This window comes from Phytophthora ramorum, assembly GCF_020800215.1.
Source record: "Phytophthora ramorum isolate Pr-102 chromosome Unknown Phyram_PR-102_s0009, whole genome shotgun sequence".
NCBI lineage: Eukaryota > Oomycota > Peronosporomycetes > Peronosporales > Peronosporaceae > Phytophthora > Phytophthora ramorum.
In genome coordinates, this window is record NW_027150655.1 from 1,451,613 (window position 1) to 1,478,497 (window position 26,885).

Genomic DNA, 26,885 nt, shown 5'->3' on the forward strand with positions numbered 1-26,885 from the left:
TTTAAAACATTTCGTCTTCAACGCGGAGGTACTCGCCGATGTCTGCTTGGTGGAGCACGACGTAGGCCGTGGGCTCCAGGTCTTTGCACATCTCTGTTGCCTGCGCGGCGATGCCGAAGCCCAGCGGGATGTCGTTCATGCTGTAGACCACCACACCGGCGTACTGCGGAGTGCCCTCCGTGATCCGACCGAGGCCGGACTTGACGACGTTGTTGCCGTATAGGAAGGACATCTCCGAGTTGGGCTTGATCCAGACCTTGTACTTGGCGTACTGGGCCAGGTAGTCCAGGAACGTGATGCGCAGGTGGAACTTCTTGGTCTTGGTGAGCTTGCCCACGGCCGTGCCGATGCTCAGCAACTCGTCCGTGCCGACGTTCGTGGACTGGCGCATGAGCTTCTCGCTGCAGTAGTACACGATGTTGCCGTGCAAACGGAAACAGTACTTCTCATCAGGGCGCGTCACCAGGTGCTGCACATTGCGACCAATGTACTTGCTGATCTTCTCGAACACCGTCGTCATTTCATCGTCGGTAAGCGGGCGCATGGCTGCTTCGGTCTGGTGCAGTGCTGCAGTTGAGTGACTGCGACTGGTGCTGACTGGCGGCGGCGACGCACCTACCAAACATCATATAACATATCCGAGTTTCATCCAATGAAAATGCGCCCGGCCAATGGTTGGTCGGAGCACTTTTGCGTGGCTCTCGAAGCCCCAGCGCCTTCATTGCTAATTTTCGCACAAAGGCATCAGAAATGGAGGGCAAGATTGAATCGGTGCAGGTCTTCGGCCGCAAGAAGAACGCTACGGCTGTCGCTTACTGCAAGCGCGGCCACGGCCTCATCAAGGTCAACGGCACGCCCATCGAGCTCGTGGAGCCCGAGATCCTGCGCGTCAAGACCTACGAGCCCGTGCTCCTTCTCGGCCAGCAGCGTTTCGCCAACGTACGATGAACTCCGCACGTCTCTTTCGAGTCGCCGGCTACGCGCGACAGCTTTTGGTATCTACAACGACGGCAAAGACTTGAGGGTCTTCTACACTGGGCGCGCTCTGCTCCCTCACTGGTTCAAGTGATAGCAACCGCCTCGGACCGCCTTCAGCTCTACTGCTGTTGGCTTGACGTGTCCACCCACCACAACGCTCACGCCCTGCTGTGAAAAGCACTCGCACCACCCAAATAATCTGTGTGCATGCTCTGTTTACCGTCGTGTAAATACCATGCTGTCGCAACTGGCTTGCACTCCCCTCCCTACCCTGACGATGACACGGTGCCTAACGAGTGTATTTCCTTTTGGCGACATTGAACGACAGGTGGACATCCGTATCCGCGTGAAGGGTGGTGGTCACACCGCGCAGATCTACGCGATCCGTCAGGCTATCGCCAAGGCTATCGTCGCCTACTACCAGAAGTGTAAGTCTCTTTTTGGTTGCGCTTATTTAAAAAGCTGTGGCTCTGACCTGGCTGTTGCTCCTATTGTACAGACGTGGACGAGGCCTCCAAGAAGGAGATCAAGGACATCCTGCTCGCCTACGACCGTACCCTCCTGGTCGCCGACCCCCGTCGCTGCGAGGCCAAGAAGTTCGGTGGTGGCAGCGCCCGCGCTCGCTTCCAGAAGTCGTACCGTTAAGCGGTGTCTTTCAGCCGAGGGGTCGCTCCTGCTCTTCCTGCTTTCCTCTTGCCGAGTCGCTTGCTGGCTTGCTTTTGCTGGCCTTTGCTATTCGCGTGGCGTGGCGCTCGGTAACTCTAGGCATTCAAGGTGGGAGCCCATAACCCCCATAATAAACGTGCGATAAGTTAGCGGCATTTTGTCCTCAATCTTTTTGGCTTTTCATTCGCTTACTTATCGAAATAATTCTACGATATTTTTCACTGATTAGTCGATCGGAGATATCGTACTTAGTATAGTCCGTCTAAGCGAAATATTGTCATAACCGAACGGAGAGCCATGGCGGTGACGGGCAAGCGCGGCGTGGGGATCCCGACGATCCTGCTGCACGACGGCGAGGGCACGATCGTGTCCATCGAGATGAAGACGGGCGAGACGTACCGCGGGCTGTTGGACGAGACGGAGGACAACATGAACTGCGTCATGAGGGACGCCGTGCGCACCGACATGAATGGCAACACGACCCAAGTGGAGCAAGTCTATCTGCGCGGCAGCCAGATCCTCTTCATCGTGTTCCCAGATATATATCCTCCTCAACCTCCTATCTGCATGTGTATCCTATATTTTAACTGTCAAAAGTTGGTAAATAGTTGCCTTGACCTTCCGAGGGGTGCCGTGTCTTGTGTTTTTTTGCTCATATGGATCCAGAGCACGTTAAAGCACGCGCCCATGTTCAAACGAGTCAAGATGTGGAAGAAGCACAAGGGATCAATACCTACTTTGGGACAGGGAGGCATTGGAGGCGGCGCTCCGAGAGGCCAGGCGGCTGCTATCATCCGAAAAGGTGAGGAGGCGTTGGTTTGGGATGGTTGGAGCGGACGTGCTAATACTAACCCACGTGGCTGTGCTCCCTGATAATACGCAGCTCAAGAACGGAGAGGCGGGTTTTGACGCACTACTGCGACGATGATGTTAAGCCCGAGGCTTCAGTGGAGCTCTCAAGTCGCACAACGGAAGACAACTGCGGCTTCTTGCCTGCGGTATGGCAGGTATTGTGCCTTTTCCTGCTGGTCGCTGGTAGACCACTCTTTTAAGTCCCGAGTCTTGGACGAGTCTTAATAGACGGATGAACGGCGAGAACGAGTCGGTAAGTGAACGTCAGCATGGACAAAACGTCCTTGTAGGTATATTTGTGATACGTAGCACGCTTCTAGCCAGCCACTTCTAGCTCATTTCTGGGCGACGTAGACTGGCCGGCGGAACCCTTTTGAAGATGTCTGGCAAACCTCCAGGAACTCGCAACTTTGGAAGCCGACAGTATCGATGAGATGCTTGGGGAAGTCCTTCGGTCGCAGCTCGATTTTCGGGTAGTTCGCGGCTGTGACTTCCGATGTGAACTTCCGCTTGTGGTATGATTTCCACGGCTGCGGCTCGAAAATTAGACGGCCACCAGGCGCCAGCAGCTCGTAAATCTTGGCAAACACTTTCTTGATGCCTTCATCACCGTGGAACAGGTGGATCCATTTGGTAACACTGAAACTACCCACACGACAGCAAACGTCGTTAGCGCACTTTCAATAGAAATCGTCTGCATTACGCAAAGTGTACCATGTGATGAAGTCGTAGTTCTTGCCGGCGTGCGCATCCGACACGATGTCTTCGCGCTTGAAAATCACGTTCAGCGGGAAGACAGAGCTGCGCAATTACCACGATAAATGCAGATTAGCAAGACAAGGTCAAACAAAATAGAGCACAAACGTACCCCACGGCAGCCTTTCCGATGGCACGAGGGACAGCAGCTTGATTCTGCATCGAGGGCTTCCACAGACGGAACGACAGCGGCATCTCGTTGGCAAATGCGTCTCCATCTCCAGACTTCTTTTCTTCTTCCTCTGTCTTCTCTTGTTTGCTTTCCCCCGCTGAAGTTTCTCCACTGACATCTGCAGGGGAATCAGCAGCTTCTCCACCGGCAGCAGTCGATGAATCTTCATTTTTCGCCGTCGTTTTCGCTGCCGGGATCTCTCCAAACGCTTTCTCGATCTGCTCCTGTCGTAAAATGTCCTTTAGGTGTCCTCTCGCTCGGGAAATGAGCTGCGGGTCCACATCCACACCCAGCAAATAACTCGGCGCCAGTCGCTTGGCTGCAAATGCAGTAAATAACAAAATAATATGTCAGTGAAAATCCCTGCAAGTCTCCAGCGTCCTCACTCGTTCACGCACCAATGGTGATGGTGAACTCTCCAGAGTTGCAGCCAATGTCCAGCCCGTGCTTGCCCTCAAACCAGCTCCTGTCCAGCGACGCGAGACGCGGGTCGTCCTCCAATTCGCCCTGGCGCTTCTGGCCCAGTCGATACGAGTAGTAGCTGCTCGACAAATGACAAGTGTCAGCAGGCGCTGGAGCATCAATTTACGCAGGTGACTCGCACCTCCTGAAGTTGCCCACGCGCTGCTGCTTCGGTATCTTCTTGGGTTGCTTCCGCTGCTTTGTCGGCCTGGATATGGCCGGTGTGGAGCCCTCCGCGTCGGGCTGCTTGCACTTGCCCATGGTGTGAAAACCCGAATTGGGTTAATGAAGAATGGGTTTAATGAGACTATTCGACCAACTTGGGTCAAAAGATATTATTCACAGGCAAAAGGTGCTCCAGTAGCGTCTCATTGAATATGCTGAGGATGCAGCGTCTGTTTGCCACAGAGGTAGTGAGTGGTATACTGTTGGTGGCGGGGCGAAGCAAGGCCTCGCGTACTCTCCATTCGCGCAAGTTAGTGGTGCTCGATCGGTAACGTTAATACCATACCTCCTGATAGAAAATGCTTCCGATGATACCTGGTCAATGGCTCGACAATGACTCAAGTACACTTTGACGTTGTTCAATCAAAATTGGTTGCTCTCACTACCAACAATCCTTTTGCCTAAATGTATGATAGCAATGCGTTCGCGTGCCTGTCGTGCAGGTCTCGAGTTTATAGAGCCTATGAATTTGGTGCAATGTACACACCCCATTGCCATCAGTTCACCCTGACGAGCTTCCTGTGGCAAACCTGGATTGTCGGTCGATATAACGAACGCTACATGTGTATTATCTTTCAGAGCAAGGGGTACATTATTAACGCGTTGAAGCTGCCCCCTGAGTTCGTGTTTTCGTGCCCATCCCCCTTTCTTTAGCGACTTGTTGTTTCGTGTCAACTTCCGGTCGTGAGCAGGGGGCTTGCGCTCCATCCAAGTGGTTTAGAGTTCCCACCGCATCACGATTCTCGACTCTAATAATCAATTCCGCTGTTGCTACGACAGTGCAAAGCAACAGTCGAACCGCTTGCAACAGGGTGCGGCAACTGCTTCGGCTAGAAGCATCACGATTTCGACATGACCACCGCGACCTGGTCACGATTTGGTTGCTGTCACGGCGGCGCGGCTTGCAGCTCGTCGCATACGCTGGCCTATATGATTCGAGGCGTCCCAAATCCCCAAGACACGAGCAGCTTTGGTTCCTACGTCAGAATTCAATTCGCCAAGCGGGCAGCAAGTGAATCTTCGCAGCAGCAACAATGGAAGTGCCCTCACCGTCGCCCAGCAGTACTAGTGACTACGTTCGGGTGGTGCCGACACCGAAGATCACGACCACAGCTCCGGACGTGCACGCACCGATTCGTCCACGCTGGGTGCTCTACGCGAACGTGCTGGTGTCACTACTGCAGCCATTGCAATACGGATGGTCCACTACGCAACTGAACCTGGCGACGTTCAACGACGAAGAAGAATGCGACGTCAGACCCGTCGCCCCCGGCACCTGTCTGATGTTCCCTGGGCACACCAAAGCGCAGTGGACAATCGCCGTTAGTGCCTGGATCGTCGGTGGAATGATCGGTGCTCTCGCGTGTGGACGCTTCTCCAACACGTTCGGTCGCAAGCGCATCATGATGTCCAATTGCCTCTTTATGATTGCAGGTGCCGTTGTTCAGGCCAGTGCCTCCAGCATTTGGATGTTCATCGGTGGTCGTGTCATTTCCGGTGTCGCTTCGGGTGGTGCAACTGCGGTCATCCCGGGATTCATCAGTGAGATCTCGCCGCCAAGCCTCCGCAACAGTCTGGGCGTGGGGTTCCAGATCGCCATCACGGTTGGCAACTTGCTGGTAGCCATCACCTTTTTCTTCGCTGACACGAACAGCGGATGGCGCTATATCGCGGGGTTCCCTGTTGTGCTGGCGGTGCTCTTTTTGGCGCTGGCACCTTTCGTGGTGGTAGAAAGCCCTGCGTGGCTACTCATGGTGGGGAGGCAACAACTTGCCGAACGTGAGCTAGCGCGGCTGTTTGGCGAAGAGAATGTGTACCTCGCGAAGACGTGGATCAAACAAGACCGCCCGACCACCCGAGTCGCTTCCAGCAGTGAATACGCTGTGCCACTGCAGGACGCAGCCGAATCGGTATCTGCTGATACTCTCAAGCCGTCCAGCTTTGCGAAGTTATTCTCGCCGATGCTCATTCGGCAGCTGCTGACCGCCGTCGGTGTGGCTGGAGCGCAGCAACTTACAGGCATCAACGCGGTCTTCTTCTACTCATCCAGCCTTTTCGAGCAGGCCGGTATCTCGGACGACCGGATCGGTATCGTCGCCGTGAACTTCGTGAACGTACTGCCGACCATGTTCTGTGGGGTGCTAGCAGCCCGCGTTGGCAACCGCAAACTCATCCTATACGGGTTAGTGGGTATGTTTCTCAGCGCTGTCGGCATTACCGTATCGCTTGTTGCTAGTTTGCCTGCTCTTGCCATTGTGTTCACAGCGTGTTACGTGACCACGTTCGGCTCGAGTCTCGGGTCATTGGCGTGGGTGGTCATGGCCGACTTGTTCCCGGACGACGTGCGAGCCATGGGCAACTCTGTCTGTGTGGGTTGCAGCTGGCTGTCGAACCTCGCGGTGGGTCTGGGCTATCCGTACATTGCGGCTGCCCTGGTCAACTTCAGTTTCACACCGTTCATGTGTACGGTTGCGCTGTCGTTCCTCTTTGTGTACACGGTCGTGCCAGACACGTCGGGCAAGACCATGCAGGAGATCCAGGACGAATTCGACGCACGGCGGCTATCGAAGAACTGACGGGGATTCTGAGCAGGTAGTCAAATGGATAAGTTTTGTATATACATGTACATTGCCCAGGTACGTATTAGCGTCGGAGTTCCAAACCGAGCTTGGATGCTCTACAGTTTCGGGACTATTAACGCGGCAGGCAGGCGAACGTGTACATCAGCAGTCAGCAAAAAAATAATTGTTCGAGCATCTTCAAGGCTCTTGTCAAGCTCTCGCAATTTGTGAGTCTCAAACTTGCGCAAATGGAGAGTAGGCAGGTTTTCCTTACCGATATCGAAGAATGCGGCTACGTTGAAGCCGAAAATCACTGCAAGTCAACCAGCTTCAAGGCCCGATGCGGACAAACATCAGACGTCGAAGCAAATCGGTGCCTGTCAAACATGTGTGCACACGTGGAGCCAGCTCCTTTGCGTCTTTATCCGGTGGTTATCCGGCTCCTATACACTTTCCCCAATCTGGTCTGCAGCTCGCCCACTCTTCCATCGGCAGTTCAAGCGTCACAGACTCCTCGACATGCAGCTCTCGTCGGTGGCGCTGGCGTTGGCGTCGGCTCTGGCGCTGCTGGTGTTGCCCACGCCGGTCTCGGGCGCGGCCATCGACCCCAAGGACAAGGGCGAGCCGCTCTTCCCGGACGGCCACCCTAATATCACGTACCTCACGGACAAGAACTGGGACGAGCACATGGCCAAGACGGACAAACCATGGGTCGTGGACTTCTACCACCCGTTGTACGCTAACGATCATATGCATAGCTGCGTGGTCGGCGATTCGCCGCCAAAATGCACCGAGAATTGACTGAGTTATGACCATTTTTGTGTGTCACAGCTGCCCGCACTGCAAACACTTCGCCCCCGCATACTTCGAGCTCGCAGCCTATTACAAGGAGAAGGGCAACATTTATGTGGGTGCTCTGAGCTGCATGGACCACGTCAAGTGTCGACGCGTGGGCATCACGGGGTTCCCGACGCTCATGACGCTCAACTTCGACAAGAAGAACCCCAAGGGCGAGAACAAGAGGATCATCGGCACCCACACGGTGCAGGAGGTCAAGGACTATGTGAACAGTGTGTTCGCTGAGGTGGCGTTCAATGAGACGGGAACGTGGCCGCCTGGATACACGCCACCGAGTGATAAGAGCTCGAAGGGCTCGAAGGGTGAGGAGAAGGCTGCCGAGAAGAAGGGCGGGTCTAAGAAGGAGGACGCCAAGGAGAAGAACGCTCCCAAGGTCACGGAGACGCCCAAGCCGGCGATTTGGGAGGAGTCGACGCTCTCGATGAACCAGACCACGCGTATTCAGGATGCGGCTTCGGCCTTTGTGTTTGGACTTAAGCAAGGTGCGTTTATGGCGAACGACGTCATGGACGACGAGGAGTTTGACGCACTGAAGGGCTGGCTGAAGATGGTGTCCGAGACGTTCCCCGGCGCGATTAATCGTAAGGTCATCAGGCCGCTGTACGAGAAGGTGAAGGGCAAAGAGCTGCTGGACTTTGACACGTGGGACGCCATTATCAAGGAGTGGCAAGAAGGATCGGTTGCTGCGTTCCAGGCGGAGGAAGCGCGCTATGACTTTACGGGCGCCAAGACTCCCGAGTGGCAGCGGGTGAACGACTTGTTCCTTGGCCAGGGAGCGACCTACCGCGCGTGCGCGCTGTACACGTGCGGTCAGTGGAACATGTTCCACATGCTGACTCTGAACCCGACCGAGACTGGGGCTCGCAGTGGTGAGCTCATGGTGTCTGTGGTGGCGTCGATCCGTCGCTTCATGAAGCACTTCTTTGGCTGTGCGAACTGCCGTGACCACTTCTTGAAGGAGAACACGGTTGAAGCGGTCAAAAAGATTAAGGACGCGGAGGACAAGCCTCTGGCGCTGCGCCGTTGGCTGTGGGAACAGCACAACTCTGTCAACAAGCGCCTACACCACCCTATCTGGCCGAAGCCCGAACTTTGTCCGACCTGTGGCAAAGAGGATGCGTGGGAACTCGTTGAGGTGGACAAGTGGCTGAGCAACACGTACGGCTACCGCGACGTGGTGGTTCCTCTGGTGAAGACTGCGGTGACTGCCCCGATGAGCTCACCCGCCTCGGCGCTGCGTCGTGCAGATAAGAAGGAGACCATAGCTCCCACCCAGCAAACAACGACTGAGGTCAAAACTCTTGAGGAGGCCGAAGAGAATGCTGCCGAGGAGGCGTCGAAGGCGAAGGAGCCGACTGCAGTAGAGCCCAAGGGCGGCGACGAGTACCGCCCGAAGGATGCGGAGCTGGGCATCAAAAACGCCGCCAACACCAAGGAGCTCGTCGCTGACACCAAAACGGAGCCGAAGGACGGTCTCCAGGGCGTCACGGCGCCTCCCGTGACACTCTTCGCTTGGTACATTCTTCCTGTGGCGGCCGTGGGAGGCTACCTGTTCTTCGTGCGTTCCCGTGCCTCGAAGCAGAAGGCGTATCGCCAGGTGCCTCGCAAGTGAGTTGAGTTAGAGGAATGAAGTGACACACCAGTCGAAATGTACACCAAGCCTGTAGACTCGTGCACCTTACAGCACAGCCAATATGCGCAGGTGTGTACTGTAGCGCTTTGTACGATCGTTGTGATGCCTTTATTTCGTTGCTGTCACAGCGCTAAAGCTCAATACGACAGCTTCGTGCATGTTTCTTTTCTATCAAATGTCCTATGTAAGTCTGTCTACCTGTCAACACTTAGGCTGACGTGGCGAGGCATTCACTGCCCGAGATGTCAACCCCAAAGTTGTGCGGGTCAAAGCTCGCCTCCGTCGTCGTGAGCAGCCGCACCGACCCGACCTTGAGGTCGCGCGCGATCTGCATCGCCATACCGAAGATGCTCTGACGCGCCATGAGCTCTCCGCTAATCTGCAGCAGCTGCGCCGATCCGTGCACGTAGATGAGTACGCCGAGGCCATGACGAGCCACGTGCTGCTGCGCCCACTGCGCCTGTAGACTGGCGTCGAACCCGTCCTCCACGAGGAACACCGGCACGTCGGTCTTGCCGTCCACGTGGCCAAACACCAGTGCATGGTACGTCTGATCTTCCTGCACGAGCGACTTGTACTCAACACTGGCGAACTCTCCGAGCGGCGTGACAACCTTTTGCTGCTGCTTCTGCTGCGTGCGCTGCACGAGCGTCTCAGTGCGCGAGCGGTAGCGGATCAGGTCGGAGATGGTGATGAGCGGTACATCATGCTGCTTGGAGAACTCCTGCAGCTGCGGGCGACGCAGCATGCGCCCGTCGTCGTCGTTCATCTCGCAGATGTAGCCCACGGGCTGGACGCCCGCCAGGCGCGCGAGGTCCGTGGCAGCCTCCGTGTGCCCGGCACGCACCATGACGCCCCCGTTCTGACTGAGCAGAGGAAAGATGTGGCCCGGTCGGTTGAAGGCCGAAAGTCCGACCTGCGGATCGGCCAAGGCACGAATGGTGCGTGCCCTGTCGGCGGCCGAGACACCCGTCGAGTTGCCCTCTTTCAAGTCCACCGTGACCGTAAACTTGCACTTGTGTACCTCCGTGTTGTTCTCCACCATGAGCGGCAGCTGCAACGCGTCGATGCGCGGAGCCAGCGCCGGCACGCACACGATGCCCGTCGAGTGGCGCAGCATGAAGGCCACGCGCTGCTCCGTGGCGAACTCAGCGGCGGCGATCAGGTCGCCCTCATTCTCGCGGTCTTCATTGTCCATGACGACCACGAAGCCACCCTTGCGGATGGCCTCGAGCGCGTCCTCGATGGACGACGTGCCCACGTTGTTGGTGGCGGTGGTCATGGAGGCGTGTGCGCTAGAAGAGGTCGATGTAGCAATGAGGACTCGAGAGACTGACGTTGCACTAGTAATCGACGGCGATGGTGGAAGAGATTATGGACGGAGGAGTATATATGATTGAGAAGGTTTATGACGCGGATGGATGAATAATATAACTGTTTAACCTGATTTGATGATGCAATAGGAGAGGTATGTGATGTTGATAAGGTTGTGCGCCGATTGGAGGAAACCCATTGGGATGCGGCCAATCACCGCACGTGAGTGACGTGGCCCGTTGACGCAAACAGCAACGTGGAGGTCAAACTGTCCCATGCTGCTCACGAACCAGCTTGTTCTCGTTGACGCAGTGCTTGCTAGACATGCGCAGCAGGATTTTGCTGCAATAGGTCTCCACGGCAAAATTGCAACGTTAACCAACTCGATACTTTGAGCAAATATGTACGTGTATGACGACTCCATTGCCAATCTACCGGTATCATATGCCTCCTAGCCAAAATCTGAAGTCTACCTACCTACGCCGATGTTGCAAGACGCTCGCTGCCGATGATCTCGACGCCAAAGCCATTCGGGTCGAAGCTGGACTTGGCCGTTGACAACAGACGCACGGAACCAACCTTCAGGTCACGCACGATTTGCATGGCCATGCCAAAGATACTCTGGCGCGCCATCAACGCACCACTGATCTGCAGGAGCTGCGCTGAGCCATGCAGGTAGACCAGCACACCACAGCCGTGACGAGCCACTTGCTTCTGTGCCCACTGCGCTTGTAATCCGTTCTCGAATCCGTCCTCCACCAGGAACACGGGCACGCTCTTCTGGTCACTCACATCGCCAAACACAAGCGCGTGGTACATCTGGTTCTCCTGCACGAGTGACTGGTACTCCAGCGACGCAAACTCACCCATAGGGGTGAAGACCTTGAAGCTTTTCGTTCCCGTTCGCTGGATGAGCGTCTCCGTGCGTGAACGGTAGCGGATAAGGTCCGAAATCGTGACAAGGGGCAGCTTGTGTTTCTGAGAGAAGTCCTGCAACTGCGGACGGCGCAGCATACGACCATCGTCGCCCATCATCTCGCAGAGATAGCCCACTGGAGACACACCTGCGAGTCTGGCAAGGTCGATAGCCGCCTCGGTGTGTCCGGCACGAACCATGACGCCACCTTCTTGAGCCAGAAGCGGGAAAATGTGACCCGGTCGATTGAACGCTGTTGGGCTCACCTTAGGGTCAGCCAGCGCACGAATCGTGCGAGATCGGTCACCTGCCGAGACTCCTGTCGAGTTTCCTACTTTCAGGTCCACAGTGATGGCGAACTTGCACTTGTGTGCCTCCGTGTTGTTCTCCACCATGAGCGGCAGCTGCAGCTCCTCCAGACGAGGAGACAGCGCCGGCACGCACACGATGCCCGTCGTGTGGCGCAGCATGAAGGCCACGCGCTCCTCGGTAGCGAACTCAGCGGCGGCGATCAAGTCGCCTTCGTTCTCACGGTCTTCATTGTCCATGACGACCACGAAACCTCCTTGGCGGATGGTCTCGAGCGCTTCCTCAATGGGCGTGGTGCCCACATTGTTGGTCTTGACACCGTTCGATGCGGTGGTTCCAGTAGCCATGACGCTGAAGTTGAAAGATTGCTCAAAATCCTGCGACGGGTCGAAGTCTGCGGTCGAGTGCGAGGGAAGTCGCAATTGCTGCAATGCCGTGCTGAAGCGGTCTGACGTTGCAGACTGCTGCATTCGTAATCAAGGCGCTGCGATTGGTGAAAATGTGCACCAATCACACCTTCCATATGTGCGCCACATGAATATTGTGTATACGTTGTGTTACGACGTCATCAAGGCTTGACCAAACAATCATCAAAAATGGCGAGGGGTCTGCGCATCGGCGCCAAGGCGGACGTGCTCAAGAACCTGCGCGCACTGCTGCGCGTGGCGCGCGCGCGCAGCTCGCAAGACTCCGTCCGGGACTGCAAGTTCTCGCAGCAGATCCTCGCGCAGGTGTGGTGCTCCCACTCACCACAGGCTCCACGCTCGCTCTCTCACAACTGATTGTCTGATCCCCACTGTAGTATCGCGCGCGGCAGCACGAGAACGACCGCGCCAAGATGCGCGCATACCGCGCAGAGGCCAGCGACTACCTGATGCTACTGCAGGGCGTCCAGGAGCAGCGCGTACGTGGCCTTTTGGTGTGTCGATCTGACATTGGGTCGAGGAACTGACATTATGATTGTCTATTTACAGCACTTGTGGGCGCTGGACGCGGGGCTAGACAAGAAGCTCTCAGGGCAGGAGATTGTCAACCGCTCGGCGCGTCGTGTGGGTCTTGAGGTGCCCGAGATGTACGCCGAGAAACACGAGGAGGAGGAGCGCAAGCAGGCGGCAGCGGCCAAGTACCCGGCCGACAAGCGGGCAAAGGAGGCTGCTGCGGGGCAGTAAAACCTCGATGGGTTGCTGTGCTGTGCTTCGTATAGAAGAGAAGAGGCGTAGCTAGAAACTGCTGGTCCGAACCGACTCAATGGCACCGCAATGTTGTTTTTTCAAGTAATTGTTGGGATAAGCAAAATTAAGACACAAGGCGGCGAACCCAGGACAAGCACAAGCGGAAAGATTGACACCGGCAAGGATGGCAGTGTGTCTATGGACTTGCGTCGCCGAGGTCGTCCCGGGATGCAGCCTGCTCTGATGACAGCGTGGTGAGCACTACACGACCCTGTCGAATGTCCATGATGACCAAGCGGTAGTACTTGCCCTTCTCCGAGAGCACGAGCAGCTCGGTGGGCGAGATGCCGCTGATGACTGCCGCATATTCACTGGATGCCGGATAGTTGAGTACATACACCTCATCGCCCTCCTGAAAGACCCAGTCTCGGTACAAGAACTTATTGCGGTAGTATTTGGCCACAGTGGGGATCTCGCCGTCTGTAAAACACGCAAAGTCGCATCAGTGCATGCAGTGACACCATCAGAAGATACAGACAGCGGCGTACCGGTGTCAAAATCCATGCGTCGCTTTTTCGTTGTCTCGTAGATGTTAGCGAGCTCGCGCACGTCGTGGTCAATTTCAGACTGACCCAACTTGTTCTCGAGCGGTTGAAATACATAGCCCGCGCGCTTCTTGACCTTCTGTGCAGTGTCTAGAACAACGCCCGAGTCCGAGCCGTTTTTAGTGCGGGTACTGCGCGTCTTGCGAGTCGTCGCCCGAGCTGCCATTTGAATCACCAGAACATCAGCAACACGCACAACAACTTAACGTAAGGAATCAGGTCTCCGTACCATAGGTGTGGCCTCCCTTGCGCTGGTCGTGCAGGATTTCCATCTCGTGGTGGATCTCCTCCAGCATATCCTGGCGCAGCTTCTCACAGTGCACTTCATACTCCGAGTTGGCCTCGTCGCACTCGTAGTCAAAGATCACACCCGTACCATTCTGGAAGTACTCACTGCGCTGCTTGGCTACACGCAGGAGACGGTCGCGCTCCTCGACGAGCAATTGCAGTCTCTCTGCCATATCCGGATGGGTCTCATCCAGAATTTTGCGTCTTGCGTTCTCCACGTACTGCATCTGAATTTGCAGTCGACGCTTTGCTCGCTCCACCAGCTTCCTCGATGTCTCTGCTGGGCTCTCGGTGTTGCGTGTGGTGGTCATGTCAGTTAGGGCTGTAGACATCATCACTTTTCCATTGGTGAATTCGGTGGACGCATCACCGCCCCCCGCCGACGTTTTCTCCGTGTCTGTATCCACTTCCATAGGCTCCGAAGCCTCATCAGGTGTGAGAGTTTTGGTCCCATTAGATTCCACTGCGGGCTGGACGGGTGTAGCCATTCCTGATTGGCGGGGTTGTTCCACCACAATTGTCGACATGTCACCGACGTTGAGAATGAACTCAAATGGCTGTAAAAGGCAACTGGCGACTGGTTTCGACGGCGGACGATGGAGATTCCAGTCGCGCGCGAGAAAAACAGCACCGGAATGGACTGTGCAATGGGATCTCGAGCGTGGCAATGGCTGCAGAGCTGCAATTGGCACTGGGGATAGATTGGAGGCCTGTGTGGCGCTGTGGGTGATTGCGGGGATGCGAGGGACAGTGGAAGCTCTTCGGGGGGCTCCGACTCGGTTCTTGCGCTCGGCGCCTGCTTTTCGACTATGAAAGTCCGATTCGACTGTTGCACGGCTTAAAACCCTTTAACTTGAGTTGAGTAAGTGGACGAGAGCGGACGGTCGAGCGGACGAGCGTATAAATTGTGTGTTACACCATAATAATATGTACATGTTGTGTAGAACCTCCTTATGGTGAGACCGAGCCACAGCAGATACGGTACCGGAAGTTTGCTCACAGCTTGTTCAGTTCTTCATGACACCTTACTGTTGCGATAGTAGCATAGTTCTTGCGTTATAAGCAGCAAAGTAGATTTTTAATAGCAGCGATTTGGAGCTTCAGCAGCGTTGTCGAGGTCTAGAACTTCCTGTTCGTGCGTCCGTACTACCGGTAGTACCAAAGAAGCATCATTACCACGTTCTCGCTACCAATGCCTGAAGGTTCAGACTTGTACCAAAAGCGTCGCCAGCATCGACTCTGAAGGAAAGTGATAATGACTTGCAGGGAGGACAACGATCGTCAGCATTGCTCCCACACGAGAATGCCGAAGGCAAGACTTGCCAAGTACAGCACTCACGGTCATGTCACTTCAATATAAAGTAAATCCCGCGCGACATGGCTGCGCTGACTCGATGGCAGGAAGAGCTCAGTTATCATTACAGAGCAACTCGACCCAGTCTGTTCTCTAATGCCAGTAGCGCGGATTGAAAACATCTTGAACAAACACAAAACACCAGCGTTACCTCATAAATAGAGCAAAACCTACTTTCCTATATGCCACTATGTGAACGCGTGCGTGCTGCTTCGTTTTCTCGAGCTTTGCTTGGCAGAGCTGTCCTTGGCGAGCCTTCCTAGCCCCATTTTACACTATCATCGGCAGGGCAGACGTCCATTCCAAGCAGGATTTCATTTCACACGGGCAGCGCAGACGGCGCTTGGCAAGTTTTTAGGAAATCACGTAGGAAGTGTTGAGCTTGGCGCCGATCGTGACAGCAATGCGCGAGAACCGCGTGGCGCCCCGCTTCAGAACCTCCGGCTTGTGCTTCTCGTAGGCAGCTACAGCGGTCAACAGCTTCTCGGACGCGCCGAGACCTGTCATGTCGGGTAACACCGATTTGAAGTTTTCGTCCATCTTCGCTGCTTCCACCTGCGTTGGGTCTGTCCCCACAACTGCAGCGCCGACAATAGTGGCTTCAACCTTCATTGCATCTTGCGCTGCCTGTCCGGCAGTAGCAGCAGCCGAGGTGCCCAGGAAATTCACGGCTGGCGCAGTAGCAGTGGAAGCGGCGAGCTCAGGCTTTATAGTCGTAGCCTTGTTCAGCGCCGTTGGCGGAGCCGTGGACTGCGCCAGCGTCGGTTGCGATATTGTCGTAGTCATACTCTTGGACTGCTCGTACTCCTCCGCCAGTTTGCACTGCACCAACTGCTGCGAGATCTTATTGATCATCTGCGCAAGGCGCTGGGCTTGGTGCGCCAGCTTCGCCTGATGCGACGGCGTTTTGGCGCGACTTTGCTGCAAAATCAGCTCCTGCTGCTGCTCGCGCAGCTTGGCGTGTTGAGCCGTTAGCTGCTGTTTGCGAGCCTCTGGTAGCTTGAAAGTGCGGTATTGCGCGGGAGTCAACGAGGCCATGCCATTGGTTGCACTGGATCCTCCAGGTGACGATGAAGCTGAAACGTCAATAGGGGTCTGCAGAGAACCTCCCAGAGTCGTAGGCGACACACTAGTCCCATTCCCAGTGGTCGTCGTAGCAAGGCCATTACTCGCGGTCAACATCGTGGCCGCCGTCGTTGTTGTTCCCATGGCACCGGAAACGACTCCATTTTGTTGTTGAGCGGCCGCGTTCATACGGAGCTGATTTTGGGCTTTCAGCTGGGCCTGCTGCTGCGCCAGTAGCTGTTGCCGCTGTTGTTGCTGCTGCTGCAAGAGGGCTTGTTGTTGAGCATGCTGAGCCTGCAGTTGCTTTTGCTTCTGTTTGCGTTGCTGTTCCAACGCTTCCTGCTTCTTGGCGGCAGCAGCCGCTGCAGCCTCGAGCTGCAGCTTCTTCTTTTGCTCCTCCAGAAGCTTCCGTTGGGCCTCCGCCTTCTGCTGCTCTTGCATTTTCTTCTGTTGCTCCTGCATCTGGGCCAGCCGTTGAGCTTCCTGGGCCTTCTTCAGTTGTTCCTGCTGAGTAGTCGCAGCGCCATTGGTTCCGCCCGCTGCCGCAGCAGCGCGAGTCTTGTTTTTCAAGCGTTCCAAGATCGGCAGCACCTGTTTATGAATATGTGCCTCCACACGATCCAAGTCATTCTTATTGTTGCTTGTGACCTTCGACGGGTCCTGCTGCAGCAGCGCTATGATACGCTTTAGATTCACGAGGAAAGTGTTGATGCGCTCTTGCTGTTGGTTCGCCGGTTTTTGCTTCACCATGCGTTCAAACTCGCGGTACACAATCACCAGGTCATCCCAGTACTTCTGTTTCATCTCCTTCAGCCTCTCCACGTAGGTCTGATTGGCATTTCCAGTGGTGGTTGTAGTCGTCGAAGTTGTCGCTGAAACCGTAGCAGTAGGTGCTGTGGTCGCCGCAGTGCCGTTGGGCACCTGGTGCTTCAACGCGCTCTCAGCGTGCAACTGGGTCGTGTTCTGGGCACGCTGCATCTCTCGCATAGCCGCTTGTTGGGTATGTGCAGCCGCAAGCTGCTCAGGCTTCACTCCGCGCTGAGCTGCCGCAAGCGCTGCTGCTTGTGTTGCAGGAACAGTAGGAGCCGTGGTTTGCACCGTCGTCGCGTTCGGAAGTGACATTGAGGCCGACGTGACACCCGCTTGCGTAGCAGCCATCATGCTCGTAGATCCAACGCCGTTAGTGGTGGCTGCAGTTGACGTTGAGGCTATTTGACCTTGCTGCTGCTGCTGCTGCTGAAGCTGGTGCTGTTTCTGCATCAAGTATTGCTGCTGCTTGCGCTGCAACTGCTGCTGCTTGCTTTTGTGCAGGTGTTGAAGTCGCGTACGCGCAAGTTGATGCTGCTGCTGCAACGTTTGCAATTGCTGACGGCGCAGATCAGGAGCCACCACCTGCTGGTGCTGCTGCTGCGAGAGTTGTTGCTGCTGATTCATGTGCTGTTGCCGCAACTGCTGCGTCTCCTGGTTCTGCGTGTGGAGTAGCTGCCGCTGCTGGGCTTGGAATTGCACCTGGATACGCTGCAACCACTGCTGGGCCTGTTGTTGTGGTGGAGTGGGGATGCTCACCGCTGGTGTGGTGCCAGCCGTCGTCGGAGCGGTACTCGCGGCGTTCAAACCCGCCGTCACGGCAGGGTTCAAGCCGGCCGAGGCACCAACAGTTGCACCGTTGGTCGCAGCCAGTGCCGCAGCGCTCTGTTGTTGCGCCTGAGCTTGGGCTTGCGCTTGAGCCTGAGCTTGCGCTTGCGCTTGAGCCTGGGCCTGAGCTTGCGCTTGAGCTTGCGCTTGAGCTTGAGCTTGAGCTTGGGCTTGGGCCTGTGCTTGAGCCTGCGCTTGAGCTTGCTGCTGGAAGTTGTTCATCGCCTGGCTTACCGCCACGTTGTTCTGCTGGAACTGTTGTGCGTTCATGGCCGCGCTCATGTTGGCCGCGTTCATGTTCAGGTTCATCCCTCCGTTCATACTGTTGGACGCGGCGCTCATGGCGTTGGACGTCACCACGTTGTTGCCTTGCTGCATCTCGCCGGCGCCTGGCTTCTTTTTGAGACTCATGATCTTCCGCTGCATCTTCATCAGGTACGAGCTCTACAAACACACAAATATCAGCACAGCCCTACAGTACATGACAGTACAGCGACTCACCCGGTCGGGGCTGCTGGACCACAGCATGAGCTCGAACTTGGCGGCAGATCCCCACACTTTCTGCTTGTCCACCTCGCCGGAGATCCGCGCCAGCTCATGATACCTGCAGGAATATAGCGCATGTATTCAAGTCAGTATCCCCCACGCAACACGACCCTAATTTAATGCGCTTGAGCCCTCAAACACGAGGGGAATGGCCGTTTCTTGGGCCTGCCTTATCTTGCCTCCCAATGGGTTCACAAGGGCCGCAAGCGCTGCAAACGAGAGGCTGAGAGACGTACATTTCCGTGATCATCTTCTTGCGCATGTCCTCGGCGATCTCTTGACGCCACTGGCCCTCCATGCTGCTTCACTTTCCCAACCACCCGCGCGTGCTGAGTTCCGGTCCGGAGACTTGCGCCCGAGGCCTCTAAATTGGAAGTGAGCGTCGCGGCGCTCAGCGCGCAGGGGATGTGCTTCGATTGGTTGAAATACTGTTCTGGAAGCGATGTGATTGGTACAATTTCGAAACGGATGAAGCGGTGTAAGAGGTGTTTGGCTTGACGAGCGTAAGTGTAAGGCTTTATAAACTTTTCCGGAGGCTCGTGTGCCAATGCTGCCCAGACGTGATGATGTGGCGCCGACAACAACAATGCTACGCTCACGCTGCTTGGCCTCGGACCATCCACCCATGGCTGTGGTCAATGACCACAGCCACTGGTCATGTATTGCAGCGTCGTTATCGAGATGCTCTTATTAATGTGCAGCTTCCTGCTATCGGCTGGCTGCTTACCACCGGTATCATTTGCACGTTGCCTCCGCTGGTATAATAGGAGGCTCCTGTCACTTTGCTTGAGCCATTCCGTTCCACTGGAGTTGCAATGGAGACGAGAGTTGCTTGCAACGTGGCGAAGTTAGAGCTGCTCTCGCCTCTTATGGCTGGGGTCCGAGCATGAAGCCGATAGAGGCCAGCGCGATCTCTTCGACTCCGCCGCCCACTTGGGATTGGGCTCGAAAGCCATTCCGTGTTGAACCGAGCGGCGAGAAGCGATGGCGGCGGAGTTCAGCCGCAAAGGAACAGATCTGATCACAGTCAAGAGCACTTTGCGCGGCGCTAATCTTGTTCTTAGTCTGCTGCGGTCGCGGCGCCACCGAACAGCTCAAAACATGAACGACATCCATGCTAGAGGAGACCAGTTGAAACTGAAGCTGTATCGGGCTCGAGGAACGACACAGTAGAGCGCATGACGTCGCACTGCGACCCGCAGGCTGCAGCACCGATCGCGCACTTGCATCGGATCGGTGCCCGTCTCCACATCTTCTCGCAAGGCTTCACTCGGGATTTGCCATCACAACGTCGTGAAGCTTCAAGAGGTTGCAGCAGCCTACAACTTGCATTGCAACAAGACCAACACACAACGCGCATGTAAACGCAGCGATGCAATGCACACGCTACTAAATATCTTAAGCTCTCTCCCCTCCCCTGCATTTCTCTCTTCTGTTCATTGCCAATTGGATGACTATTGCACATCCACCGCAGACATGACCTGGACGATGTCGGCCCACGGCTGCGTGAAGAGCTCGACGTCGAACTTCTTCTCGTTGGTGCACGTCCCCGTATTGCACCGACCGGGCGTGGCCGCCTCGCAGCCGCGCACGTGGTAGCGGAAGTGGATGCCGTTGACGATCTGCTGCTCGATGGCCGTCACCTCCGTAAAGCATAGACGCGACTTGAGCGGCGAGCTCTTCTTCTTCAGCGCCTCGCTCAGCAGGTTTTCCGTGGCCACGTTCCGGGTCGCGGGCATCCACTGGCCAACGAGGTGGTAGACGGCGGCCTCACTCACGCTCAGTAAGGCCAGCAGTGCGAGCAGCAACATGGATTGGCGCATGGTCGCGATGGGTTTCTTGTATCACTTGCTCACGGCGACGCTTGTTCTGGAATGAGAATTGGATCTCGCGTCTTTGAAGCGGCGCCAACTAACCTTTTTTGATAAATAGTTTATGCATGTTATATATATATGTATTATTGGTCAACATCAGTTTAAAAGACATATTTTATGATTAATGAGTTTAGTTACAAAATAGTTATAGTGTTCATATTAGCGGTGTATAGAGGGTTTATCGATTTATGGTATCCAGATAAAGACGTGGTTTTCACCAAGATCTGACTACCATCGCGACTTCACACGTTTTGCTGAAAACCGTCCAATCTTCAGAGTGCGACCGCCAAGAGCTCTCGTCGTGGCTCACGACTCGAGGATCACTCCGCTCAGCAATAGATTTGAGCGTTGCATGACTGCATGCTGTGGTCGACGCGGAAAGAAGGCACTACCACATGTGATCGGCTCCACTCGAGTGGATCAGGGTGGCATTCTATCACTAAACACACACATAGGTCGGAACATGCTCTTCTACCCTCTAGGCACCGCCTCGGGCTCGTGGTACAGACGTATCCGATACCACAACAGTCCTTTGCAACATCCACAATTGAAAATTCACGCGATGATAAATCGCAGCGCAGCAGATCATCTGACAAAGCAAAGGTTTTGATTGTGAGTTTTACAGGTCTTGGTCTCTTTGCTCGGGTGTCGCGCTGACACCCCGCAACGATGGTTCCAGCATTGCTTAGCTGTGCTGCGCCACGGATGTGACCTGCACCGTGTTGGTCCAGGGCTGCGAGAAGATGACGACGTCGTAGTCGGAGGTGGCGCACTCGCGGTCCACGCACGGGCCTAGGCCACTCGCGTCGTTCACGGCGCAGCCAGCAACCTGGAACTTGTAGTTGGTGCCGGCCACGGTCTGCGTCCAGAGCCCCTCCACGGCGATGAGACAGATTGCCGTGGTCACGTCCGGCGCGTAGTAGCTCGCGTCGCCTGCAGCCTGTACCAGCAAGTTCACGTCGGTGTCGGTCACGGTCGCTTCCGTCCACGTGCCCACCATCGTTTGGGCAGGCACGGCGGTTAGAAGAGCGACACCGGAGGCGACAATAGCGGCGGGGGTGCGGAGGAAAGCCATGGTTGCTTGACGTAGGTTGGATATTGTGTAGTGAGCCGCTTTGTTCGTTTTAAGGTGCAGGTTTGGAACTGAGCTCTGGAGAAAGAGTTCCGCTCTGTTCACCAGAGCCGACACTCTACTATCCCACCGGACAGAGATGACTCTTCTCAAACAGCAGCCGCAGCCACGCGGTCGACCGCATAAGCCTTACAGGTGCCAAACGCACGTCATTGCACCGAATGTTAAGAATATTTGGCTTTCAGCGAGGTGTTGTTGACCAGCAGAATCGTCATGTGGCCAGCAATTGCTGGTTTCGGATTGGCGAGTGCCGTTTTGGTAGGAGACCCAGCCTGAATTCATGAAGCTCGCGGGCGTTGAAGTTGTGAACTAATGTCATTATGAACTTGATTTCTCGTGCTTCACGCTGTACGTGCCTGCCTGCAGGTGTTGTATTAATCGTATAGTAAGGCATCTGCAAGACTGGGATGACAGGTTGATCGATGCACTCGACTCAACGTACTGGCTCGTAGTAAAACTCACTTCTAGCGGACAGCATGCTGCAATGCATGTGCACTACCTCAGAATACCCGCTTTGCCAGGCGGTTCCAACACGTGACCGAGCACATGAGCGTCATAGGTCAGATACCATAACTGTTGTGGCTGCTTTCGCGTGTTGATTGTACCGCATGCTCTCCCATCCCTAACCGGAGTCTCCACGGCACTTCCGCAGTCGTGTATGCCCCTCATTGACACCAGATACTCTTGGCGTGCTACGCTGCTGTGGCTCTTCGGTCGGCTCTCGGACGTTGCACCAGTGTGCTTCCGATGCTGCATTATTAGACATTCACTTTGCAATTTGAACCATTGCGGCCTCTTCACCCCCGTCAAACACCATGACGTCTCCCCAACGACTCGTGAACGCGGCTGCCCTAGCAGTGTTGGCAGCATTTACTGCCTTGCCGCATACAACAGCGACACCGTTTGAGTACAATCCGTACATGACCAACGAGTGCGCTACAACTCTGCTTTCGCACAAAAGCCCAGCGTTCGGGGCAATCGCACCCGACCTCGATGAGGCGTACACCATTTACGTGGACTTTGCATACCCGGTTGGCAAAGACAACTCCACAAAGCAAGCGGGGAAAACGACTGATTCGAACCAAACAGAGCAAGATGGCTCTCCGAAGCAAGGCACGACGCGGGATCGCAGACTGGAAGCTTCAAGCAGGGACCTCCAGAAGCTTGAGGCGTTTTTTGAAACGAGTTTGGAGATGAACGCGAAGAACCTGAGCCCGAACGCTACGTACTACGTGATGCCCTGGCCGAGCAACTACTGGGCTATTTTCCAGGACGGAATCAACTACCGCTGGGACGCTGAGAATCCAAGCGCGTCTGAGAAATATGCAACAGCATTTGGGCTGGACCCCACCGATTTCATGGATAAAGTTTCCAGCTTCTCGGGGGTCTTGTCGATGAGGTCGCACCAAGCCTGCACGTCCACCGGGGACTGTGCGAGTCTGAAAGATGGTAGTGAGTGTGCGATTCGTTCTGGAGAACAGCAGGGATACTGCATCCCGACGTGGTTCGGCATTTGCCACGCATGGGCACCCGCTGCGTTACTTGAGCCTGAGCCGCGCTGCGCTGTTGAGAAGAACGGCGTCACCTTCCAGCCCATGGACATCAAAGCGTTGCTCACCCAAGTGTACGACGACGGCAACATCAGCACTGTGCTCACGGGCGCACGCTACTACGGATCGGACAGTAATTCCCCCCAGGACCAGTACGGACGATACACGGACGGCTCTCGCCAAGATCTAGGGCCAGGTTACCTGCACGTCGCCCTAGCCAACATCATCGGTCGCTTCAACTCGTCTGTGGTCATGGACGTCAGCGGTGGTGCCGAGGTGTGGAATATGCCTGTCTACAGCTACGAAGTCATTAACCAAACGGAGCTGACCCCCAGCGAGGCCGGCAATCAGTACTACGACCAGAACACGTACCCGTTCAACAGCGAGGCGCAGCGCATCATGTTCACGGAGACCAAAGTAACGTGGATGGTTGAGGCCTACGAGGATGGCGGTCTCGTTTCCACCGGACGGGCTGCCCGGTCCGCTCACACTGAAACGTACACGTACCTCCTTGAGCTCGACAACGAGTACAACATTCTCGGTGGTGAGTGGGTGGGCGAGTCGAACGGTGACCACCCGGATTTCTTGTGGCTACCCAAGAATCGTCCCAGCATGGCCACGGTCACGGAAATCGGTCTGAGCTACCAGGATGTCCGCGAGTTGCTGGATGAAGCCACCAACTGCGCGTAGGTGACCCCAGTATTACGGGTCACGTTGTTTTGAATTAGTAAACCCGCCGCCTGGAGAAGGACGGCACGTAGACTCTATGATTGACGCTGCTCATTGTTAGATGCGTGCATGCCAATTGCTATATAAAACTATTGTATTTTGTTTTGTTCACCTCAACCTCAACTCTAATCGTGCCTGAGCGCTACACAACATTTAGAACGTGTAACGAGACTTGATGTTCTCGAGCACGCGGCGAAGCATCCAGCCGTCGGACGGAGTGATGGTCTGCGAGCTGCCGGCGTTCATGATGCAGACTGGGAAATCGTCAGCAGGCTTGTCGGTCGCCTCGTAGAAGTCCGGCAGGCCGAAGCCGTGGCCGATCTCGTGCGCGACGATCACCAACTGGTCGTTATCGAGCGTGGCCATCATGCTCTCGGCGTCCACGCGCTGACCCCAGTCGCCGCCGGCACCGCCACCCATGTTCTGTGTGGGCCAGAGCGACATGTCGAAGGGTGCGCCGTTGCACGAACTCGTGTCCGAGCTGGCCGCGAAGTCTCGGTGCTTGTAGCACTCGTCCGGACACTGCGGAATGTCGTCGCTGTCCAGTGTGCCCTCGTAGATCTTGCCGAGCGAGTCGTCGTTCCAGTCGAGCAGCGACACATCGCGTACCGCAAAGCCCACGACATTCACCTTGATGTCCTCGATGGGCCAGCAGTCGTAGCCGATGAGCCATTCGTTCCACGCCTGGAACTGCCGGGTCAGCATGGCCTCGAACTTGGATGCGTCGGTCTTCGAGAGCTTCTCCTTGCTGTCCCAGCGCACGCAGTAGTCGAGTGTGCCCTTGTTCGTGATGAGCTGGTCGAAGATGTAGTTGTTGAAGCTCGGGACGTACTTGCTCATGCGCTTCTCCCAGACCCAGTCCACGTACTCAGTGCTGACGTACGCGCTGGGGTTGCCGACAACGCACTTGCCACTGCCCGAGGTGACGTCGCCAAAGGTAGCTGCTCCGCTGGTGGAGTTCGCGGAAGGCGATGCCGAGACGACGGAGGTCGTGCTAAGGTCGGTGATCGCAATAACGGCGAGAAGACGGCGGGCGAAAGACGAGAAGCTGACCGGTGACTGCATGGTGGCGCTGGGAGCAGCTGAGCCAATTGGAAAATGACACTTTACGTCCGCCAGCTCTGTCGATTGCCACTCGGTCGTTTAAAGCATTGAAAATGCCGCAGCCAGCAGCCTCTGCTGTTGACAAGGTGCCGTTGAACAGCGGGAGACCCTCGCCAGATAGGCCATGGTCAAATCGACATTTACGACTGGCGAGTTTGGTTTTTGCACTCTCCGTGACAGTTAGTCATTGATGCAAGCAAACTTGCCGTTATGAAGCTCCACATAGACAGCGATTCCTCCAACTCGGCTGCAGGCTGACAACCCAGCCGGCGATCGATATCGTACATGTATCGGATATACATGTACAACACGTACCGGGGGGTGACGCGTCAAAAGCCGAAATTTCGTTATTGAGGGGGTGATGTATCCACGGTTGAGAAAGTTGGGCTAGCCCGGCACACCTCCCAAATGACCGTACGCGCTGCCGCGTCCAAGAACATTATGGCAAGCCCCTCAAAGCGAAATAACCTCCGTTGATGCGCATGTACGCACACACTTTACTCTGTAACGTTTACCGCGATTGCAGCGCAGCGGGTGAGAATCACCAACTTTTAATCGTGGCTTATCAGCTGATGTGCACTCTTACCAACTTGATGCTGCGCTGTTTCGTAGTTGGTCACCAGCAGCTGAAAACTAGAAACGCCATGTGTGGATACATCACCCCCTCAATAACGAAATTTCGGCTTTTGACGCGTCACCCCCCGGTACGTGTTGTACATGTATATCCGATACATGTACGATATCGATCGCCGGCTGGGTTGTCAGCCTGCAGCCGAGTTGGAGGAATCGCTGTCTATGTGGAGCTTCATAACGGCAAGTTTGCTTGCATCAATGACTAACTGTCACGGAGAGTGCAAAAACCAAACTCGCCAGTCGTAAATGTCGATTTGACCATGGCCTATCTGGCGAGGGTCTCCCGCTGTTCAACGGCACCTTGTCAACAGCAGAGGCTGCTGGCTGCGGCATTTTCAATGCTTTAAACGACCGAGTGGCAATCGACAGAGCTGGCGGACGTAAAGTGTCATTTTCCAATTGGCTCAGCTGCTCCCAGCGCCACCATGCAGTCACCGGTCAGCTTCTCGTCTTTCGCCCGCCGTCTTCTCGCCGTTATTGCGATCACCGACCTTAGCACGACCTCCGTCGTCTCGGCATCGCCTTCCGCGAACTCCACCAGCGGAGCAGCTACCTTTGGCGACGTCACCTCGGGCAGTGGCAAGTGCGTTGTCGGCAACCCCAGCGCGTACGTCAGCACTGAGTACGTGGACTGGGTCTGGGAGAAGCGCATGAGCAAGTACGTCCCGAGCTTCAACAACTACATCTTCGACCAGCTCATCACGAACAAGGGCACACTCGACTACTGCGTGCGCTGGGACAGCAAGGAGAAGCTCTCGAAGACCGACGCATCCAAGTTCGAGGCCATGCTGACCCGGCAGTTCCAGGCGTGGAACGAATGGCTCATCGGCTACGACTGCTGGCCCATCGAGGACATCAAGGTGAATGTCGTGGGCTTTGCGGTACGCGATGTGTCGCTGCTCGACTGGAACGACGACTCGCTCGGCAAGATCTACGAGGGCACACTGGACAGCGACGACATTCCGCAGTGTCCGGACGAGTGCTACAAGCACCGAGACTTCGCGGCCAGCTCGGACACGAGTTCGTGCAACGGCGCACCCTTCGACATGTCGCTCTGGCCCACACAGAACATGGGTGGCGGTGCCGGCGGCGACTGGGGTCAGCGCGTGGACGCCGAGAGCATGATGGCCACGCTCGATAACGACCAGTTGGTGATCGTCGCGCACGAGATCGGCCACGGCTTCGGCCTGCCGGACTTCTACGAGGCGACCGACAAGCCTGCTGACGATTTCCCAGTCTGCATCATGAACGCCGGCAGCTCGCAGACCATCACTCCGCCCGACGGCTGGATGCTTCGCCGCGTGCTCGAGAACATCAAGTCTCGTTACACGTTCTAGGCTGCAATGAGCAACCATGTCATGAAGCTGAGTAAGTAAGCTTAGATTGATGTTTTGAGTTTTACATATTGTCCTTGATCTCATAAAACGAGAAAATAGACTGGTATTTGCATTTGCACTTGGGAACCCCAAGTTGCTGCGTAGAGAGCACCGTTTCTG

General features: G+C 55.7%; 15 protein-coding genes across 15 annotated transcripts; 5 read left to right on the forward strand and 10 right to left on the reverse strand.

The window, feature by feature from the left end:
• Window position 1: 1 nt before the first annotated feature.
• KRP23_10136 (60S ribosome subunit biogenesis protein NIP7-like protein) lies at window positions 2-544 on the reverse strand (the record flags this gene model as incomplete). Its single annotated transcript, XM_067895779.1, has 1 exon — window positions 2-544. The coding sequence occupies one exon, from the start codon at window positions 542-544 to the stop codon at window positions 2-4; it is 543 nt and encodes a 180-aa protein (XP_067741966.1).
• A 206-nt stretch (window positions 545-750) lies between these two features.
• On the forward strand, window positions 751-1,623 carry KRP23_10137 (40S ribosomal protein S16; the record flags this gene model as incomplete). The annotated part of the gene is made up of 3 exons (XM_067880553.1): window positions 751-939; window positions 1,307-1,406; window positions 1,478-1,623. The coding sequence occupies 3 exons, from the start codon at window positions 751-753 to the stop codon at window positions 1,621-1,623; spliced, it is 435 nt and encodes a 144-aa protein (XP_067741967.1).
• A 318-nt stretch (window positions 1,624-1,941) lies between these two features.
• Window positions 1,942-2,553, forward strand: KRP23_10138 (Small nuclear ribonucleoprotein SmD3b; the record flags this gene model as incomplete). The annotated part of the gene is made up of 3 exons (XM_067880554.1): window positions 1,942-2,186; window positions 2,316-2,446; window positions 2,528-2,553. The coding sequence occupies 3 exons, from the start codon at window positions 1,942-1,944 to the stop codon at window positions 2,551-2,553; spliced, it is 402 nt and encodes a 133-aa protein (XP_067741968.1).
• Window positions 2,554-2,831: 278 nt separating this feature from the next.
• KRP23_10139 (putative RNA methyltransferase At5g51130) lies at window positions 2,832-4,147 on the reverse strand (the record flags this gene model as incomplete). The annotated part of the gene is made up of 5 exons (XM_067880555.1): window positions 2,832-3,141; window positions 3,211-3,297; window positions 3,365-3,743; window positions 3,823-3,965; window positions 4,029-4,147. 5 exons carry the CDS (start codon window positions 4,145-4,147, stop codon window positions 2,832-2,834), a joined length of 1,038 nt encoding a protein of 345 aa, XP_067741969.1.
• A 998-nt stretch (window positions 4,148-5,145) lies between these two features.
• On the forward strand, window positions 5,146-9,142 carry KRP23_10140 (Solute carrier family 2, facilitated glucose transporter member 1; the record flags this gene model as incomplete). Its single annotated transcript, XM_067880556.1, has 3 exons — window positions 5,146-6,178; window positions 7,145-7,406; window positions 7,504-9,142. The coding sequence occupies 3 exons, from the start codon at window positions 5,146-5,148 to the stop codon at window positions 9,140-9,142; spliced, it is 2,934 nt and encodes a 977-aa protein (XP_067741970.1).
• Window positions 9,143-9,371: 229 nt separating this feature from the next.
• KRP23_10141 (putative bifunctional riboflavin biosynthesis protein RIBA 1, chloroplastic) lies at window positions 9,372-10,445 on the reverse strand (the record flags this gene model as incomplete). The annotated part of the gene is made up of 1 exon (XM_067880557.1): window positions 9,372-10,445. One exon carries the CDS (start codon window positions 10,443-10,445, stop codon window positions 9,372-9,374), a length of 1,074 nt encoding a protein of 357 aa, XP_067741971.1.
• Window positions 10,446-10,954: 509 nt separating this feature from the next.
• KRP23_10142 (putative bifunctional riboflavin biosynthesis protein RIBA 1, chloroplastic) lies at window positions 10,955-12,172 on the reverse strand (the record flags this gene model as incomplete). Its single annotated transcript, XM_067880558.1, has 1 exon — window positions 10,955-12,172. The coding sequence occupies one exon, from the start codon at window positions 12,170-12,172 to the stop codon at window positions 10,955-10,957; it is 1,218 nt and encodes a 405-aa protein (XP_067741972.1).
• A 126-nt stretch (window positions 12,173-12,298) lies between these two features.
• On the forward strand, window positions 12,299-12,871 carry KRP23_10143 (uncharacterized protein; the record flags this gene model as incomplete). The annotated part of the gene is made up of 3 exons (XM_067880559.1): window positions 12,299-12,433; window positions 12,505-12,606; window positions 12,677-12,871. The coding sequence occupies 3 exons, from the start codon at window positions 12,299-12,301 to the stop codon at window positions 12,869-12,871; spliced, it is 432 nt and encodes a 143-aa protein (XP_067741973.1).
• A 199-nt stretch (window positions 12,872-13,070) lies between these two features.
• Window positions 13,071-14,255, reverse strand: KRP23_10144 (uncharacterized protein; the record flags this gene model as incomplete). The annotated part of the gene is made up of 3 exons (XM_067880560.1): window positions 13,071-13,354; window positions 13,423-13,638; window positions 13,709-14,255. The coding sequence occupies 3 exons, from the start codon at window positions 14,253-14,255 to the stop codon at window positions 13,071-13,073; spliced, it is 1,047 nt and encodes a 348-aa protein (XP_067741974.1).
• A 1,220-nt stretch (window positions 14,256-15,475) lies between these two features.
• On the reverse strand, window positions 15,476-17,308 carry KRP23_10145 (uncharacterized protein; the record flags this gene model as incomplete). Its single annotated transcript, XM_067880561.1, has 1 exon — window positions 15,476-17,308. The coding sequence occupies one exon, from the start codon at window positions 17,306-17,308 to the stop codon at window positions 15,476-15,478; it is 1,833 nt and encodes a 610-aa protein (XP_067741975.1).
• A 512-nt stretch (window positions 17,309-17,820) lies between these two features.
• KRP23_10146 (uncharacterized protein) lies at window positions 17,821-18,665 on the reverse strand (the record flags this gene model as incomplete). The annotated part of the gene is made up of 4 exons (XM_067880562.1): window positions 17,821-17,985; window positions 18,056-18,265; window positions 18,323-18,425; window positions 18,604-18,665. 4 exons carry the CDS (start codon window positions 18,663-18,665, stop codon window positions 17,821-17,823), a joined length of 540 nt encoding a protein of 179 aa, XP_067741976.1.
• Window positions 18,666-19,821: 1,156 nt separating this feature from the next.
• On the reverse strand, window positions 19,822-20,190 carry KRP23_10147 (Cystatin-like cysteine protease inhibitor EPIC4; the record flags this gene model as incomplete). Its single annotated transcript, XM_067880564.1, has 1 exon — window positions 19,822-20,190. One exon carries the CDS (start codon window positions 20,188-20,190, stop codon window positions 19,822-19,824), a length of 369 nt encoding a protein of 122 aa, XP_067741977.1.
• Window positions 20,191-20,926: 736 nt separating this feature from the next.
• Window positions 20,927-21,316, reverse strand: KRP23_10148 (Cystatin-like cysteine protease inhibitor EPIC3; the record flags this gene model as incomplete). The annotated part of the gene is made up of 1 exon (XM_067880565.1): window positions 20,927-21,316. The coding sequence occupies one exon, from the start codon at window positions 21,314-21,316 to the stop codon at window positions 20,927-20,929; it is 390 nt and encodes a 129-aa protein (XP_067741978.1).
• A 2,489-nt stretch (window positions 21,317-23,805) lies between these two features.
• Window positions 23,806-24,717, reverse strand: KRP23_10149 (uncharacterized protein; the record flags this gene model as incomplete). Its single annotated transcript, XM_067880566.1, has 1 exon — window positions 23,806-24,717. One exon carries the CDS (start codon window positions 24,715-24,717, stop codon window positions 23,806-23,808), a length of 912 nt encoding a protein of 303 aa, XP_067741979.1.
• Window positions 24,718-25,814: 1,097 nt separating this feature from the next.
• Window positions 25,815-26,726, forward strand: KRP23_10150 (uncharacterized protein; the record flags this gene model as incomplete). The annotated part of the gene is made up of 1 exon (XM_067880567.1): window positions 25,815-26,726. The coding sequence occupies one exon, from the start codon at window positions 25,815-25,817 to the stop codon at window positions 26,724-26,726; it is 912 nt and encodes a 303-aa protein (XP_067741980.1).
• Window positions 26,727-26,885: the final 159 nt, after the last annotated feature.